This window comes from Microtus pennsylvanicus, chromosome 7 (assembly GCF_037038515.1).
Source record: "Microtus pennsylvanicus isolate mMicPen1 chromosome 7, mMicPen1.hap1, whole genome shotgun sequence".
Lineage (NCBI taxonomy): Eukaryota > Metazoa > Chordata > Mammalia > Rodentia > Cricetidae > Microtus > Microtus pennsylvanicus.
Window position 1 is genome coordinate 49,814,836 of NC_134585.1, and position 18,897 is coordinate 49,833,732.

An 18,897-nucleotide genomic window follows, 5' to 3' on the forward strand; every position below is an offset into this window, starting at 1 on the left:
TGTTGCAAGGAAAACCCTTGCATGTACAAGGAAAACCCTTTGTGGAATGTTAAAAATGCAGCATCATCCTCTTTGCTCTCTTTTCTTTAGCCAAAAGACAGAATTCGAGGGCACAGGGCTCTAAGAAGAACTTGAAATCTGCCCTCTGGAGGAGGCGTGGAGCCCTCCCTCCAGGTTCTGATGGCCCCTGCTCCCACGGGCCAGCAGCGCCTCCACCCTTTACCTTGTCCATTCATTCCAGCCAGGAAGAGAAGGAAAACAAAACTCTAAAAATAACTGTCAGCATCTTAAAAAGAGAAAAGCTTCGCTGCCACCACCACCCCCCTCTTCTACTCCCGCCCTCCCTCCGCGCCACGGGGCACATGTCTGCTTCTTACAACACCGCGAGGCACATGGTCCCAGTTAGACACCGAACCCCATCGGGACAGAGAGAAAAATCCACATCTGTGGGACGCTCCGCACAGAAACGCCACCTTCAGCAAGAAAGGCCGGGGGGACTGCAGCAGCGACATGAAGAAGGGCTAGAGCAAGGGGACGCGGCTCATGCGGTGAGAGGCAGTGCGCGCACGCCGGCCAGGGCGCGGGGAGGCCGGGGAACACCGGGTGGGCCCTGCCACCCCCCGCGGCGCCCGCGGTCCGGCCCCCCACGCGCGCTCCCGAGACTTGAGACTTGCCGGCCTTGCTGCAACTTGCTGCAGTGTTTGAAAGAGTAGTAAGAGCGCATGGAGGTGGGGCCGGGGGAAGACCGGGCGGAGCGGTTGCGGGGTGTGCGCGGGGAGGGGGCGGGGAGGAGGCGGTGGCAGAGGTGCGGAGGGGGGCCGATCCCTGGGGGAAATGGGATGGGGGAGAAAGGGGTAGCCCCAACGCTTACACATGTCACATGTGCTTTTTAAGACGGCCAGGAGCGCCTGCGAGCTGGATCTGGTGGAGGATGCTGCGGCAGGTGCTTCGCAGAGGGCTCCAGTCATTCTGCCACAGGCTGGGCTTGTGCGTGAGCCGGCACCCGGTCTTTTTCCTCACCGTGCCGGCAGTCCTGACCATCACCTTCGGCATCAGCGCGCTCAACCGCTTCCAGACCGAGGGCGACCTGGAGCGCCTGGTTGCTCCCAGCCACAGCCTGGCCAAGATCGAGCGCAGCCTAGCCAGCAGCCTATTTCCCCTGGACCAGTCCAAAAGCCAGCTCTATTCGGACTTACACACCCCTGGGAGGTATGGCAGGGTGATCCTCCTCTCCTCACTCGGGGACAATATTTTGCTCCAGGCTGAGGGGATCCTGCAGACCCACCGAGCCGTGCTGGAAATGAAGGTGAACCACAAGGGCTATAATTATACTTTTTCCCATCTGTGTGTATTGAGAAATCAGGATAAGAAATGCGTGCTGGATGATATTATTTCAGTGCTAGAGGATCTCAGGCAGGCTGCCGTCTCCAATAAGACAACAGCCAGGGTGCAAGTAAGGTATCCCAACACTAAATTAAAGGTATGCTCCTCCTGCATGCTTCTGCCACTTAAAGAGGCGGCACTTCATTTCTTGCCCTAAACAAGCAAAGAAAATGCAGAGGTCTCATCCTTAAGGCTCAGAAGCTATGGCTTCTTTCATTTCTGGAGGGGTGGAGGGGAAATGATGGGCAACTGAGCAAAGAAAAAATGCAATGAATGGTACAACTAGATAAGAAATTCAAAGCCAATCAAATACCAAAAAACAAAAAACAAAAAAAACAAAGAAAAAAAGAAAAGAAAAAAGTTTCTGAGACCCTGCAGTTACATCTTTGTTCAGGGTTAATACATCAGTGGATGGAAGGGGGGGGTGTCCTGAAGAATTGGGGGATTTCTTTCCATAATGGGGCTCGATGTATTTCTTATTACTGATTACACATTCACCTGGTACCATATCCATCTCTTCGCATCTTCAGCTTGGCTTGATTTTTCCCAGGGGTGGTCATGGAATTTTGCTGCCTGTGGTTATGTCTGTGGGCTATGAGTGTGGCAGTGATTCTAGGAATTGTGTGTGAGAGAGAGAGCTTGCAGAGCAGAAGAAGTAGGGATTTTTCTACGAATCAGAACAGGGATGTGTGCTTAACTGATGCAATAGTTTGCTTAGTATGCCCTTCCTATCCCAAAAAGTATCCTAGACCCAAAGAAGATTGATTATAGCTGCCAAATAACAAAAGTAAAGAAAAAAGTTCTCAATCTGCAGAAAGTACAAGGCATTTCAGCATTAAATTATTATGCCGTTTGGACTCTCAAATAAAATTTTGATACTCACTGAGATTCCTAAACTCATCCTACTCTGTCAGGACTGATATGCTGCAACCAATGAGGCATGCAGTCTGCAGGTGACTGAAGTCTCAGGGACAAATGTGACTTCCAAAAGACTCGCTGCACCATTTGTGTGCTTGACCCTGTTTGCGCTCAGAAGCTATGCCTCCAAGAACTCCCAAGACAGGTGTTTCCCAAGAAGAAAATGATATATGTGCGGCTGTGTATGTGCTCTTCTGTGGAGATAGTGGAACTGGAAAGACCACTACAAAACATCGCAATGCCCATTTATTTATTTAACAGAGTCACCAGAATATAAAATGCAAATAACTTCCTCAGGACTTTTAAGAGAAATTGCTTGTTTCCTGAGTCAAGCAACAATTTTGTGCAGTTGGAAACTAATGAAAACCTTGCCTTGCCTCCTTTGAGCATGGCACGCCGCTCGCAGGGATCCAGAGGCTGAGCCCATCTCGGCTTTACCAAACTGAGCAGCCCCCACTGAGGTCTAAGGAAAGTGGAAGATGAGTCATTAGGTTACATTAGGTGAAGGGCTTGCCTGCTTTGTGCTAATGATGGAGCATGGTGGAGACCTGTGTTTGGGCAGCATGCTTTTTCATTTCCCCACACCTTTGTCATCACCATCACTGCTTGCTCAGGAAAGGATGTGGTGGAGAGGTAGTCTTTCTCACCTACGGTCCTAACACAGCTTTTTGTTGTCAATCGTGTAAAGAAAGATCTGAGCTGTATCATAGTTACCCTTCAGTATGGTTTTCCCTATCTAGACAAGCTTGCAGATGATTAATATGTGCAGTTAATTAGTTGGGTCTCAATCACCTTTATTTCGCAGTACTCTCCAAGTACAAGAGCTTCATCCAATCAGCAGCTGTGGACATTTTGTTGGGGTGGCGATGTCATCATGACATTTGCAATACCAGTCTCTGGGGTATTCGTTTTATTCACCTAATGGTTATTAGTTGTGCTCTATGGTCTCTTAGGCACATGAGCTCCAATGATGGCAAGATAACTGTTCTTACTTCCAGTGAGTTTCACGATAGTAGACGTCAGCATTTTCATTTTCCAAGACAAGAGCAACTTGCTAGCACAGACTCTGCAATTGTGTGCACCCTTGAGCCAAAACATGCTGGCCTATGATACATATTCTACCTATACATTATGAGTGACTGGCTGACTGACTGGGTGGCTGATGAACATATAGACAGGACTCTATGAGAAATCATAAAGAAAAGATGTGACTCATTACAAGCTTATTACAAGAGTAACAGAATTGGTCTGATAACCATAGAAGGGACAGAACTGTCACGTGTGGACTGGTGTCCTTATTTAGCTGTGGTTCATCACTCATCTTTCCTCAAATGTGCTGGTTTGAGTCTGTGTTCATGGATTCAGGGGTGGAGGGGTTGTTCTTAAGATGTCTTGGAATAAATGAGCCTTTGAGGTATTCTGAGAACAGCAAACTCTCTCAAGGCTAGACATAATATCACAGTCCTCAGGCAGTATAATACAGTTCCATAAGTACCACAGAAACCTAGAATTCTGCCACAGAGATTTCTAGGGACCTCAGGAGCAGAACTCTCTAGCAGAGAGCAAAGTGAGATGACCTTTTGTTTTGATTTTGTGTTGTTTGGGGAAGGTTTTAATTCATGTGTGGCAATGCATCTCAAGGTGTATCTCCATGATGCTGGTACTCAAAAGTTTGATCACTGTTGCCTTTAAAGACAAGAGGGGAAATTTCACATTGACACTTTAGCTCTTTATTTCATTTTTGTTCTGCTCTACTTTACCACTAATCCTACCTCTGTCCAATATTAAAAACTTCTGTCTTGGTAAAATCCAACAATAGGAAAGAATCTCAAGCTTAGAGAAATGGCAAGGTAAATAGTATCAGGTGAACAGTGTGAAAAGGAGCTGTCATTCACTTGGCTTCAAAAGGGCAGTAGGTGAGGGCTGGAGATGAATTGAAGATAGGTAAGCACTGACTGACAGAGAGAAGTTGACAAAAACCTGAGTAGTGGTGATCAAAGTATTAAAACAGCTGACTTGCCCTGAACTCAGGAAGGTTTAGATCTGGTGAACATAACAATCCTGAGAATGTGATTCAGACAAACAGGGTCACATAAATTGGCCAACAAGGAAGAATCCACTTGAGAGATTAAATATACCCAATGTGAAAAAAGTAACACTTGGCCTAGAATACTCGAGAGGTAATCAAATTGATACAGGCTTTGTAAATGCAGAAAAGGCTGTAAAATCAGAAACCCACTAGAAAATATGAATTCTGTAATCTTTACTTTGTACTGATCTCTATGGTGTAGCCACAAATGAGCACAAGAGCCATGCCATCTCTAACGACAAAATATTCACAGTGAATGCTTCCTGACTAGTTTAGTAATCCATTCATTCAATGTCACAAAATTATCATCAGCCTTTGTGACATGCTTCCATTTTAAAGATGTTATTTATATTTTACAGATGTCTCTAAAGTGTTTTAACCTTATAATTGAAAGACTCTTACCTTAATATACACATTTAAATGTGTCTATGCGACAAATATGCACATTAGATAAAGCAGTACAATGTGGCTCTGTGCATACACAACAATGAAATAAACATATCACTAGGTAAAGTAGTTATGATGTGGCCAGACTGAATTTTTAAGCAAACTTCTTGCATATTGTAAAACAATTCTGTTTTTTAAAGATCTGTATTTATGAGCTGTTCCAGATTGTAATAAATGCTTTTATTATCATTCAGGAAGCTTGAGTGGTTAGAGATAGTGTTTCCCTGCTTCTTAGACAAGTCATCGTAATCCCACCTCTCTACCGGTGGAAGTGGCAATTCCCATATGGTCCCAATTCCTTACAGTAAAAGCAGATGTAGTCAAAGAGGTCTGAGATTTGAGCAACTTCCCTACTACTAGAAAGGAGTAACTCAGATTAGATTTCTCTGCAACCTATGCTTCCCATTAAATTACACTCACTTCCATACATCTGGACACATTTTAAAATTAACATATATTTCAGCATACCACATGATAGATATAGACAGAAGCAAAGATACACATTCTTGATCATCAATAGAAGGCAGTGCTTCTTAGGTACATTCTTAAGTACATTATCTATTTTTGGAAAATATTGCAGTTAATTTATATAGTTCCAATCTCAATTGAAGGGGTACTTGAGCCAACCTGAAAAGCTTTGGTAAGCATTTTTCACTTTCACTCTTAATTAATTCTAAAATCATATATACACATACATATACATTTTCAGATATTGTGATTTAAGCTTATCTTTCTGATTCTGCCTTTCAATAAGCGAGAAAAATTGCAACCATATTGAATATTCTCTTTGTATCCTAAAGGTTACCAAATGTTATCTCCACCGTGTGTCATTTAGTATATATAAATTTATAAATTGCATTCCCATTTTATAGGGAAAAGCCAAGGAGCTTCAGTGATTTCTTTGTGATCCTCAAGCTAGTGCATATATTCAGGCCCCGACGTAAACCCAGATCTGTCTAGCTCCAAAGCCTCATTACGACACGCTATTGGTCTTATTTTCTGTACTGCTCTCGGTAACAATTAATAGTAGCCATTCTCAGGAAGAAAGAAAGAAAGAAAGAAAGAAAGCAGTGGAGTCATCCTTCCCCAGCCATTTTTGCATCACTCCCCTTGCTTTCTGGGAGCAACTGGCTCACAAGAAGGCAGGATGACTCTCCAGTCCGGGAAAGCTCCTGCTATCTACCTAACATGGCAGCTGCTACAAATTTAGCAAATTACTCCTTGGCCCATGACTTCACCTTTGATATCATTTCCCCTCAGCTAAGAACAAACTGGAGTTTGGCTTTAGGACCAGCTAAAGGTGAGAAATCTGAAAGTGACCCAAGGTGCTGAGCCAGGGGCTTCTGTGTCAAGGAAACTTGGGCTTTTCTGGCTGACTCTGGCACCAAGGGGAAGAACAAAGAATTGCTGAGATGGCAAGAGCGAATTCGATGCCCTTTAAATTGAGACCTATTCAGGAGCCCCTGGTTCCAGTGTTAATTCTTTGAAGACAGGTTAGTGACTGACTGATTTCACCGTCATTTTAGGTGTCAGCTTTTTTATGTGGGAAATTGACGGGGCTAAGCCAAGAGATCATAGGAATTCTTGTCACCCAGCAAAGTTCTCTTATTAGTGTTAGGCAACTGTTCCTACGCATAATATGTGTTATCATAATGGATTTACATTAGATTTGAGTGATACTATTGAAAAACACTGATCAGGGTTCCTAACTAAATTACTGTATATGCATCCTAGCTACCATATCAAGAATTTATTTATTCATTAATCTGTGAGTACACAGACTGTGCTCAAACAGCCTCAGTACTGGAGCTTACCTCCTGCTCACTCGATGCAGCAAATACCTATTTTAAGTCAAATTAAATTATTACATTTTTGTGTACTTATACACATTACTGTTTTTAGTACACTGTGCTTTTTCAAAGATATTTTTAATCAGCATGCAAAGTATTAGATTTCAATATTGCACTTCAAGAAAAGTCTGTTGATGTTGATTCTTCTCTTGCATTTGCTCCCCTGCACCACATCTACTCTCTGGTGCTCTTCCCTCTGGTAGATTCCTTTCTCCTCTGTCACATGTGTCTGCTCCCTGCCCACAGCCCTTTTCCCTGTCAGTCTCCTAATTGGTTTTCTAGTCTATAGCATACTCACACCACCTTTAAAAATCTATGTATGAGAGAGATTGAAATTCTTGTCTTTCTAAGTCCAGGCCACCTTGCTTGGTACAATATTTTAGAGGAAGCTCTTAATAAAGAAATGAAAAACTAGATGAAAGAGAAGGGAGGGAGGGACGGAGGATCAATTTCCAACATTATTCTTCTTATTTCCTTACTCTTAGCTGCTCTGAGTTGTTCCTTGTGGCTTCTAGATACCAGCAAGTGGACTAGAAGGGGGGATAGAAGTCAGAATGGTGTGATAGATGGGCATGCAGGGTCTGTTGCCTCCCCATGCCCCCTAGAAAACACTCCTTGGACTCGTCTGCTACTTTCAGGCATAATTCGCCATAATGAGTTTTCTTTCATGCAGCTCTTCTTTATAATACATCTGGGTAACATCTGGAATTGTTCACCCACTGGACTTTGCAGCATATTTGGGCCACATTGCTTTTAATTTGGTTTTAGAATTGATCAGTATATGTTCAGATTGATTTCAGTTATGTTCAGACATTGATGGGTGTGCTCAATATAAATAATGTTGAAGATGACATCTGAAAATCACAAACTTCTAGATTATCCCCCTTCCAAAATTATGAATTATACTTCAGTCTCTTCTCTATAAGCTCTTCCGTATTGAGATGTCTCTGTCTTAGTTCTAAGGTGGGCCTCGATGTTTTTGATCTATGACTTGAATTTAGGCTATAATGTATTTGTTTCAAATCAGAACTATTAACAGAAGATAGATCAGTGGAGGGAGACAGCCACAAAATGTGTGGCAGCTTACCAGGTAGCTATTTTGCATTGAAAAGCCCTCGCCTCCTTCATGTAAGGTTGGGCCAGTCACTTGGTGAAGCTTAAAGTCATCAGCAAATCCTGAAAATATGAAAATGAGATTTACCCCTTTTAAGAAGTAGCAGTTTTTCGTGCTCTTTTACAGGTGCTGAGTAGCGGCCTCAGCGCTGAACTCTTGTCTCCTATGTACACTAACAGCATAAGAGAAAACAACACACAGGAACCACACATGGGGCAAGACTATCTGAGGGAGGTGAAACATAAAATCAAAAGGGAATGTGCCTTTTAACAAGAAATGGTAATCTGTGAGGTTTCAGAGTTCCTCAGTGAAATCAAGACTCATTCTTTGTTGTGCTGAGCAATCCGGGCCTCTGAAAGGTACCAAAAGAGCTGCACTTAAAAAAAAAAAAGTCTGTGTTTATGCTTAGGATTAGGAATAGAACAGACAGTGTTCTCTCTCAAAAGCTACCCTGCAAAGTGAGAAGTGAGAGGACCCACCTATGATCATGTAAGTCTCCCCTGCTGTCACAAAATCTGCAAGCAGAGTGAGGTCTCTAAGCTCAGAAGCTGGAGATTTAACCAACTACTGATGGAAAATGTTAGATTGTAACTCTACTACATACACGTGTAGGCAGAGGCTGCTCCTTTGCTTCCAGGCCACCCAGACTCAAAATAATCACACAGGAACTATATTAATTAAACACTGTTTGTCCTATTAGCTCAGGCTTCTTATTAACTAGCTCTTACATATTAAGTTAACCCATTCCTATTATTTTTGTATTTTACCACGAAGCTTGTAGTTTACAGGTAAGATTCTGGGGTGGGCGTCTTTCTCCTTTGGCAGCTACATGGCGTCCCTCTCACTTTGCCTTCTTTTCTCCTCTATCTCTGCTTGGAATTCTGCCCTGCTCTATTCTATGCTGCCATAAACCCAAAGCAACTTCTTTTTCAATGGTAATAAAACATTTTCACAGCATACAGAGGGGAGTCCCACATCATACATACATAGACTTTTTATTTTCATTATTCCCTAAACAACATGCGTTCGCTATTTATGTGGCACTTACAGTGTGTTTGCTATTGTAAGCATTCTAGAGATGATTTAAAGCACATCAATAAAATGCAAGAATAAGAATATATGCAGGAAGATGCATTTACGTTTTGTAAATGCAGAGTTCCATTTCACACAAGGAAATGAGAATCGTGGATTTTGGTACTGGCCAGGGATCCTGGATTTATCTTCCATAGATTCTAAGGGAAGACTGTAGACTCTGGGTCCTGGAAAGCCAGAAATGTATTTCAATCATTCTCACAGCTTCAGAAGCCCTTGGTGCAGGGTGTTTGCAGCAGACGCAGGTCTCACTGAATGTTTAGAATTTAGCATCAAAGTTTATACCACCCTGTGAGGGGCAGGATCTTTTAGTGACTTAGAGACTAAGGTTGCTCAATTCTGGCTGTCAGTATTGACCATAATAATGTGGTAAGGTACCTATTACATTATTCAGGTAAAATTCAAAGCCATTCGAATACACATTCACTCAGGTAAACATTGTGCCGGCTCAGTGTCGGGCAGTGTGTTGCCCACTGTGAGTTCAGCGGGGAGTAATTCAGATGTGATGCTGGCTGCCTGAGAGAGCCAAACATTACACATATAATTCATAATTATAGATTACCACAGGTGAAAAACACATGATATTGTAAGGGTAGGTATCAAGTCTTGTGGTGTTAAAAACTACTTTCTGAAGAAATGACTGGGAGCTGAACTATGAATAGTGAGATGGAGTTTATATGGACACGGTGACTTAGATGGCAGAGACAAACATTTGATTAGATCCTGGTGCTTTAGAAGCACTAAAAAAAGGCCACTATGGGTGGAAGCGTTAGAGTAATAGCCATGAAGGTGTCAGAGAAATATTAGTAATTTCTTGAGATCAAGGTTTGTGGACACAGATTATCACATATATATATATATGTGTGTGTGTGTGTGTGTGTGTGTGTGTGTGTGTGTGTGTACATATATATAAATCTGTCCTCTCTCTGCCTTCATTAACTCTATGACTTGGAGCCCATTTTTAGTTTATTTATATTTCAGTTTCCTCACAAGAACCTATCCCTTTTGGTATTGAGAAAATAAAATGAGTTGGTATAACTTTAGGCGTGCTTCATAAAGTATAGTTCTCACCTGAGGATATTGTTAAAGATTCCTCTTCAGCTTCAGAAATCCAGCATGAGCTAAGATCACATGTTTAGCAAGCTCACAAAAGATGTTAAGTGTTTCTCTTCTAAGAAGCACGCTCTGAGAAGAAAGGGCACAGGCTACTTCCTGAGGACCATCCTGGGTCCAGCACAAATTCCTAACAAGTGCCATCTTATCGTGAAGACCTGTAGAACTTGCTCAGTGGCTTCCTTGAGAAGCAATCACTGAAAGAAACAGCCCCTCTGAGTCCATCTCTAGACATTTACAGCACCTCTTCCTAGCTGTAGTCTTCACCATTGCCCTACAAAGAGAAGTGGGATAGAGCTCTTGAGCCTTTCATACTGCCTGTCTGGAGCTCCCCACAAGCCCATCATTCCGAATGTGACCTTTGCCTGAGGGTAAGAAAGATAAAAAAGGATACTGTCATACTTAAGACTCTGTGCACCTAGGTCTGAAAGTACCTTGAGGTTTTGATTTTCATAACTGTCTCAACAAAGCTAGCCTTAACTACCCTGCCTATTCCTATCTCCTCCAAAATTATGGCTTCTGCACCACCATGGCTTACTTTCATATATATATATATATATGAAATCATATATATATGAAATCATATATATATGATTTTTGCTCAGTAAACAAGTTTTTTTTTCTTTTCTCTTCTTTCAATCCATCCACAGAGCTGCTGTATTTATTTATACATGTGACTCTTACCATACATAGGACACTTACTGTTTATGTGACCCTTAGCGTGTAACTCTTACCATACATGTGACTCTTACCATATGTGTGACTCTTACCATATGTGTGACTCTTACCGTACGTGTGACTCTATTCAACCATGAACCCAAACTCAGGGACCTATCTTGTATGATTAACTCTTCTGGCTGCCTCCTCACACCTATTTATTTATATATGCATCAATAACTAATGATCTGATTGCAAAGCACATGCCATGAGCCAGCAACATTAACATCACTCGGGAATCTGCTACAAATCCAGATCTGCAGACCTCATTCTGATTTTGGTGAAACTCTGGGCCTAGACCTCAGTGAGTCCTAAAAGTGCCTGAACCACGGATCTAGAGATTGAAGTATTGTCTAAGTACAGAGGACACTTAAAACACTTTTAAAATACTCTGTATGGGCTTCATCTCTTGAGATAATGAGCAGCCAGGGCATTGTGATCTTGAAAATCTCTAGCATCTATAATATAGTACCAAGGTTGGGGACCAATGTCATCTTCTCTGTCTTGTTCTTCATAATCATGGTCTCCACCATTGGCCTTCATTCCCTTTTGCCTACTGTATTTCTGTCTCTGCTTTTGCATCAATAACTTCTCAGCCAAACTAGCCTGCAAACCATGGTTATATGTCTCTCCCAAATGCGTTTTCCTTTAAGCAACCCACACAGGAACTTACGTTATTAAAGAAATTACTGCCTTTCGGCCATGACTACTGAGAACTTGTACTGAAACCTTCAACCTTAACTTGTAGTATCGACCACATTGACGCATCGGCAGCATGAAAGCAAAGTCAGCTAATGTTTCTGCTTTCTTACTTCACTCTGACGATTTCTTTTGTTTGGACTATCTTTCACAGTGTCAAAATTACACAGCTCTGAAATGACAAGCCCCCAAGCCATTCCCCCCTGCCCCCGTGGAACATCACTAAGATATTTAGATACATAAAGCACTTTTATGTACTTTAGGGAATTGTCATCTCTGTCTAATTTGCATTTTTGGTTTAAAGTGAGTCTGTATGTGCCTAGTGAACTAATAGGGTTAGGAGACCTCTTTAGATAAATTAATTTGCCTGGAAGGATCTAGACAACAAAATGGAAGTTCCTAAGGTAAGCCCTCGGGGAAGGTTATAATAAAATAGGGAAAAACTCATTCAGGTCAAGCTAATATCCTGCAGCTATGGGTAAGCTCTGAAGAGAGGTACTATCTGAAACTCACTGAAAATGACCTTCATGATGGATTGCAAGATACACAAAGAATAAACAATATAGTTTAATATTCGGTAAAGGAAGGAGTGCTAGAAAGAGAGAGAGTTACTTTGCCATTCATCTATGTGGCTTCAGCTCAGGAGAGACGGTAGAGAGAATTACATGTATAGAACCCTAGAGGGAATTGCCAAAATTAGCAAACAAAAATATAGGACAATGGATTAAATTTTATACAAAAAGATAGTAGGCAGACAGGATAAATACTGTATCTTCTGAATTTACAGAAGTACATTGGAGACTAGGCACCCAGCTGCCAGGACCAACTCTTTCTTCACCATGTAATGGTTTGAAGGCTATGAAAACAGGAACAGGCCTTGCTTTGTTTTATCTCTTGCATTGCAAGGGAGTAGAAGAGTCTGGAGCTTTCCATTCGCTCTTATGGAAGAGCTGAGTCTAAGCCAAGGAACTGAAATTTTACCAACCCAGTTCTAATGCTTGCTAACTGTCCAGTGCTAGAAAAGAAAGCATGATGTCTACTGGAAATGAGTAAAAGATATTCTAAAAACTTCCGAAAGGACCACACTCTTACTCAGGCGGGGAAGTGAGCAAGTGAAATTTAAGCCACTCATAATATGACTCATTTACATATTTTGGCCTCAGGAAGCCTCTTCCATTTATTGTTCTACTTATTCTGAGAGATTCTATTGAGTAAAGATTCCACTTAGCCCAAACACCTCTTTTTGTTTAATAGAAATATGAAAAGATGAAAATGATTTAAAAGAAAGGTTGATTAATGGAAAACATGTGATGGGTGTATATATAAATGAAATTTGTAGATGGGAAATACTCACTAACTAAGTTCCACAATTCTAGAAGAGATAGGGTACCAATTCTATGAATACAACCTTTTACTAAAATCAAAAATGTTACATGCTCTGAACATCTTTGCAACAATAGTAATGCATCATGCATCTTTAAAATGTGTCTTCTTTTCCTCAGGACTGTAAATGTCTTAAGGGTAAAAGCCATATCTGGTAAAGGCCAGTCTTGCATATCTAAGAAATATTTCATAAAATGAAGTAAATGTAAATGTGTTTTTTTAAGAGGATTCTCATTGCAAGCTTATTTGGGTTGCCCAATAGTCTTTATCATTCTCTTCTAACACCATCCTAACATTCCATGTGCAGCTCTCTTGTGGTACCCATTCCACCTGGCAAAAGTCCAGCTTGTCATTTCTCCCTTCCCATGACTCACCTTCCCGTACCACTAGATGTGTAGAATGATCGTAGCACTCAGAGATGGATACATGAGGCATAGGCTATATAACAGGCCACAAGTACAGGGCACTAGGTAGGGCAGAGGAGATGCCCATGGGGATAGGTGCCCTGCTAGAGCTCCCTGAGGACCTGACAGAAGCTCAGGGTCTGAACTAGTTTAATGACCCCCTTTCATAGATAGTACACTCTCTCTCAGGGAATAGCACATAAAGCCAATATTAGCAACTTGGTACTTGTTTTCAATTTATTTTTTCCAAGCATTTTTTTTTTTATCTTAGGCATTCTTTCTAAGGAAGTGAATTTCTTCTAGCTGTGAAACTAGACACATTCCTTTAAAAAATGTCAGAGTATCTTTTTCTAAATGATGTTTAACCTTTATACTTAAACCTTGTTTGTTTGTATTATACAGTGAAGTTATCATACTCACCAGACAATTCCCTGGTAGAATATTTTAGTAATTATAAGCTACAATGTTAAGTGCTATTCACTTCCAAACTTTCCCTGGGTTCAGTACCCTAACTATTTACTGAAGACAAAGTTGTTGGAATTCCTTAGCAATCTGACAGTGTACCTCAAAGTAGCCATTGCTTTATTAACGTGAATCCTTTGTCTTGGAGATTCAAATAGTAATAATAGCTAATCATAATTATTATAATAACAACAATTAATGATTGACTCCTCCTCATGTCTTTTTGTTTGGTTGTTTGGTTGAGTTGGGGTCTTATAGTCCAGCCTTGAACTCATAACAGAATGGAGGATGAACTTGAATTTCTGATCCTCCTGTCTCTATATGTATGCAGAAACTGTGGACATGCACCTCCACACCAAGACTCCCAGGTTAGTTTTTAAAATAATAAAGGAAGTAAATAAGAATCAAACAAATTTATGTTCTACTCCATTTTTTAACTTTTGTGATTTTGAAAGCATTACTTCTTTATCCTTCAACTTTTCTGTATAAAAAATTAATTCTTTATTAATGCCCACCCTGCATCTAATTTCTAGCACTTAGTTTCTTTGTCAGCTTTAACATTTTTATTAATATAAACTTGTAAGATCAATGTCACAGGATTATGAGGGAATCAAAGAAAAAGTCATCTACCATCCCCACTCACCAAGCCCATTTTTAAAATTCCACTTCTAACAATAAAATACATAGTTGTCATTATAGGTGAGATAACCTGTTTAATCCTTCTTATTTCCATAGTTCTGTAAGTGTATTCATAAAATCATTATCAATTGTATGAAAAGTTCAGTTGGCAGTGCTACTATTCACTATAGCACACTTCTGGGGATTTTTTTTCTTTAATAGGCATAATGAAGAAAGCAAAATCTTCTGACTCATTAATAGGGGATTTAGATGGAGAACATCTTTATGTGATTTGAAAAGCTGCTTTCGCAAGTGTAACTATTTGTGCACATCAAATATAAATAGAGGTCAGTAGACTTCTGGGTAGCATTTTCCCAGGAGAAACCTTAGATAGCCATTAGGAAGACCTAACTTATTACTAAACCAGCTTCAAACACTATATACATTTTTAAGGACCACACCCAAGCCTCTCAGAGTATCTCATGACTTATGAAATCAAGAACTAGTTTTCGCTACCTTGCAGTTGTTGAAACTTAATGGTTTTCCAGAGAAATACTTCAGAAGCTTTCTAGTGACCTGATACCCGTGGTCTCTTCTCAGATCCATGAATTCAGAATCTAGGGGCACGGAGTTGAGCTCTGGTATTTTCACACACTTACATCACTCCAGTGGACAATTAGATTGGGAAACTTGGGCCTAAAAAAAACTGACGCTTGCCCAGCTCTTTAGCAGACAAATTGAGAGGATAAGAAGCGTTAGCAAGGGCCCAGAATTCTGCAGAAACCAAGCTTTCTGTTCATCTTGGAGTTCCAAAAGGGGGATGAATGCCCTGAACTTAGTGGTCCCACTTCCTTCTTGGGTAAGCTGCCTCACAGCATCTGTGCGGCTAATGGAAGTGACTCTGTCCTCTTCTGTACTCTCCTAATCTGAAACTGGCCGAAGAAAATAGAACATTTTAATCAATTCATTATGCACCAAAGATGCCCTGAATTGCTTATCCCTGGGAAAACATATCATTTGCACATTGAAAGGCATGCTTGTTGCTTAGTGGATTTGTATAGGGAAAAATTATTTTTCAGAACTGTAACTTGACATATATTCACCGTCCTGGTCATATGCACACATGTAATAATTCATGAGAGTTCACATGAAGCAGAACTTTGAGTTTTTATTTAATCGCCATTAGCTCCCCAGCTCACACCAAGATAGTCTAAATCACACAATCCTAAAGTGTCTAGTGTCTGTCACTTGGAAATGAATTCGTGAATACTACTCATTGCTAACCTATGCTTTAACTAGCCAAATGATAGGAGATAAAGAAATTTTACTCTCGTGAAAGTTCGACTGGACTAACTCTTGGCATTTTTAATTGCCACCTTGAGTATGGGACACTTCATTTTAATATTAAGATTTTAAATGGGACCAGGGTGGAGCTCAGTTGGTACCACTCTTGCCTAGTATGCACTAAGCCCTGGATACAATCCCACCCTGACCGAGCACCACATGAGCAAGTAGGTGTATACCTGTAACCAGAACACTTGGAAGGTGAGAAGGAGCAGAAGTTCAAGGTCATCCTATTTACATAACAAGGTCCAGGCTAGCAGGGACTATATGAGATCCTGTTTCAAAAGAAGAAAAAAAGAGAATGAAATGCTACCAACTTCTAATTAAACAAGATTGAGGAAAAAATGTTCACCCAAGTTGCACTTTTTTTTTCCTCTTCACCTGTGAAAATCATCATGCAATCTTTACTCGGTGCATTCACTACTTTAAATGTGTAGCTAATACATACAGGTGCCCTGGCTTCACCAGGAGCTGATGGCTGCACATCAGCCCATTTTACAACAGCTTTTACAGGATGTCGAATTAAAGAAAATGCAAGCTCATTAAACCGCAACAAATATTTAAGGTAGTTCAGCTACATAGGAGCATACAATCTAGGCGTTTACCTTGGGTCACAAGAAAGGCCTGTCTATTCTTTTACCAGGGGCTCACAAGCCACACACTTGCTCTCTTATTATTTGTAAAAGACAGTTCTAAATCACTTAAAGCAAGAGGTGAAGGGACGGTTAGTTGGCCAAGATGAGCGATGTAGTGTTCACCACAAGTTGTTGACGACTGTCGCCTTCATGTTAAGTACTTTATTTTTGGCAAAATCACTTAATGAACCTGAATCCATGGCCAAATTATATTTCCCAGAACCACATAAAAAGTGGAATTATCTCCTCTTCTGTGAACTAATTTCAAAATGTTAAATAGTTGTGATTGCATTGAAGAAACAACGTCTGCATCCTTGCATTTAAATATAGATCCACGATGCTTTATTGAGGAAACTTTGAAATATGTAAAAGTCCCCCACTGTCTATGTGATATTTTTCTTGAAGGATGTTATTCCTCATATTTATTTAAAGCAAGATATTTCTAGTCATTCTTACTCTGGTAGAAAAAAAAACCTTGATCAAAACCACATATTTTTCCTTTGCATGTCACATGGTTTGGTGATATTCATCCCCATACTGCCCTCTTTCATCCTACAACCCCTCCCCACGTTGTCCCACTTCCATATCATTAATAAGCACATTTTATTTCGGTATCTTTTTTTCTAAACTCTACATATGAGAGAAAACATGTGATGCTTGTCTTTGGGAGTTTGGCGTCCATCATGAGACTACAATTGCTGGAGCAATCTGTTTCCTGTAAACAATGCGGTTCTTTCTTGAACCATCCTCTACTAGGAATGTTGAAAATGTAATTATATTTCCTCATCATTCCCTTCGCTGCCTAGGTAGTCTATTCCACGTGGACTCAGTGTTAATATCTTACGCCTGCTTTCAGCACTTCATGTAGAAAGACTTAAGTGGGGCACGGAGATGCTAAGATTTAGCCACCTGTAGTATGTTGTCATTACAGAGATCGGGCCATTTTCCCTACTCTGGCCTTTCTTGTCAGTCCATTTACTTTGATGAATAGCTTTTCTAATGAGCTACGTATTCTATACTCACACCATTAGACATTCTGCATTAGGGGCTAGTGTCTGGTTATAGTCAGAAGTTATTTATAGGCTTTTGCCAGAAATACCCCATCTAGTCAGAAAGGAAACCATGTTAGTGGGAGTTTAGAAACTATAGGCTTTTGCCAGAAATACCCCATCTAGTCAGAAAAGAAACCATGTTAGTGGGAGTTTAGAAACTCAGCCCCAGTCCTTCAGTGTTAGAGGTCAATCCAGAATGATCCAGAACACTGAGGAACACAGAGCTGATGCAGCTTCAGTTTCAGCTTCCTCAAGAGCTTTATAATCAAATTGGTTTTTGTAAAAGAGTAGAAAATGTCTTCCAGAGAGGCTTATTTCCATTGGTAATGAATGTTTTCCTTTCAAAATGTATTAATTAAAATTGAGGTCAGTGGAAAACTATTCTGTATAAGCAGGGGAATATTTTGCTGTGATCAGTTTCTCTGAAGGTTATGAAGTCAGCATAAAAATCCCAATAATTTTATAGATATAAAAATGAATACCAAACAGAAATTTATTATGGGTATGGACCAAGAAACATCAAGATGAAAAATGCAAAGGCTATTAATCATCCACAGGACCTGGCGAGAAGATTGTTTCAGAGTGGAACATTCCATGATTCCCCCCAAAATCATCCAGCCTCTGGCTCTCCCCATAGTATGTGATGACTGCTGAAATCGCCATGACGCCATTTAAATAGAGAAACTGAAGCATGTATGTAAGATGTCGTCTGTAAATTGTGATGTGTTCATGGTGAAAACAGAGAAGCTATGAAGCCTCAAGGCTGTGCATTCTAAAAAAAGGAGAGGGCGTAAAAAATTAATTTCAGCTTGTTTTATGTAATATCTGGTTTCAAAAACATTTCTTAATGTCCACTTGCCTGGAAAATCATCACTTTATCCCCACTCAACAAATGAATTGTTTTTACACTTTTAATAAAAGGTCTCACTGAATTTTTTAAAACAGAATGAGTAAAAAATTTCCAAAAAAAAACCCCACGTTTTATCAACTGCAAGGCTTTGTGTTGTATTTTTCAGTGAATTCATGCTTACAAATCTTAAGTCTCTGAGCCACTGTGTTAAGAAATAAACCATAGACGAGTGCAGATTTTCAGATGGAATCTTTGATGCAACGTTGCGAGTACAACATTAAATAGTCGATCATCACAGGCGGGAAACATTCTTACTTGACTGTCACACGATTCAATTCTTTTTTTTTTTTTTACATGTCTTAGTAATTTAATTCTCTGATTACTAGTATTTACTTGTTTCCTTTAAGGCCAACACAGTAAAACTATGGCCAGTGAAATCTCTTTCATTAAATATTTTAAAGGTAGAAATATTCATCGTGTCATGTGTGATGCAGACCCATGGAATTAGCTTGACCGTGCAAGCAGTGTGTGCTCATATGGACCAAGAAGTACTCTCTGTCAGTTGTATCAGGCCCGGCTCTAGATAAGCACACATGAACCAACTTAGTTGTCTCTCAGCACCACAGATAGCCTCGCTTTTAACAATGGGAACTGAGGCACAGAGAGTTACGTAATTTATCAAAGCCCATCCAAAGTGGATGGAGCCAGCAATCTTACTTACTTTTCT

General features: G+C 40.5%; 1 protein-coding gene across 4 annotated transcripts in view; it reads left to right on the plus strand.

Annotated features, from left to right (window-relative positions):
* The first annotated feature begins 214 nt into the window (after positions 1–214).
* Ptchd4 (patched domain containing 4) overlaps positions 215–18,897 on the plus strand; it is a 175,318-nt gene continuing 156,635 nt past the window's right edge. Inside the window, exons 1-2 of one of the 4 annotated variants that reach the window (XM_075980660.1) lie at positions 215–548; positions 895–1,306. In XM_075980660.1, the coding sequence (XP_075836775.1) occupies positions 544–548; positions 895–1,306 (417 nt within the window). In that variant the 5' untranslated portion in view covers positions 215–543. Of the gene's footprint in view, positions 549–797; positions 1,481–18,897 lie in introns of those variants that run through there. The other 3 variants (XM_075980658.1, XM_075980657.1, XM_075980659.1) reach the window with 3 other exon arrangements.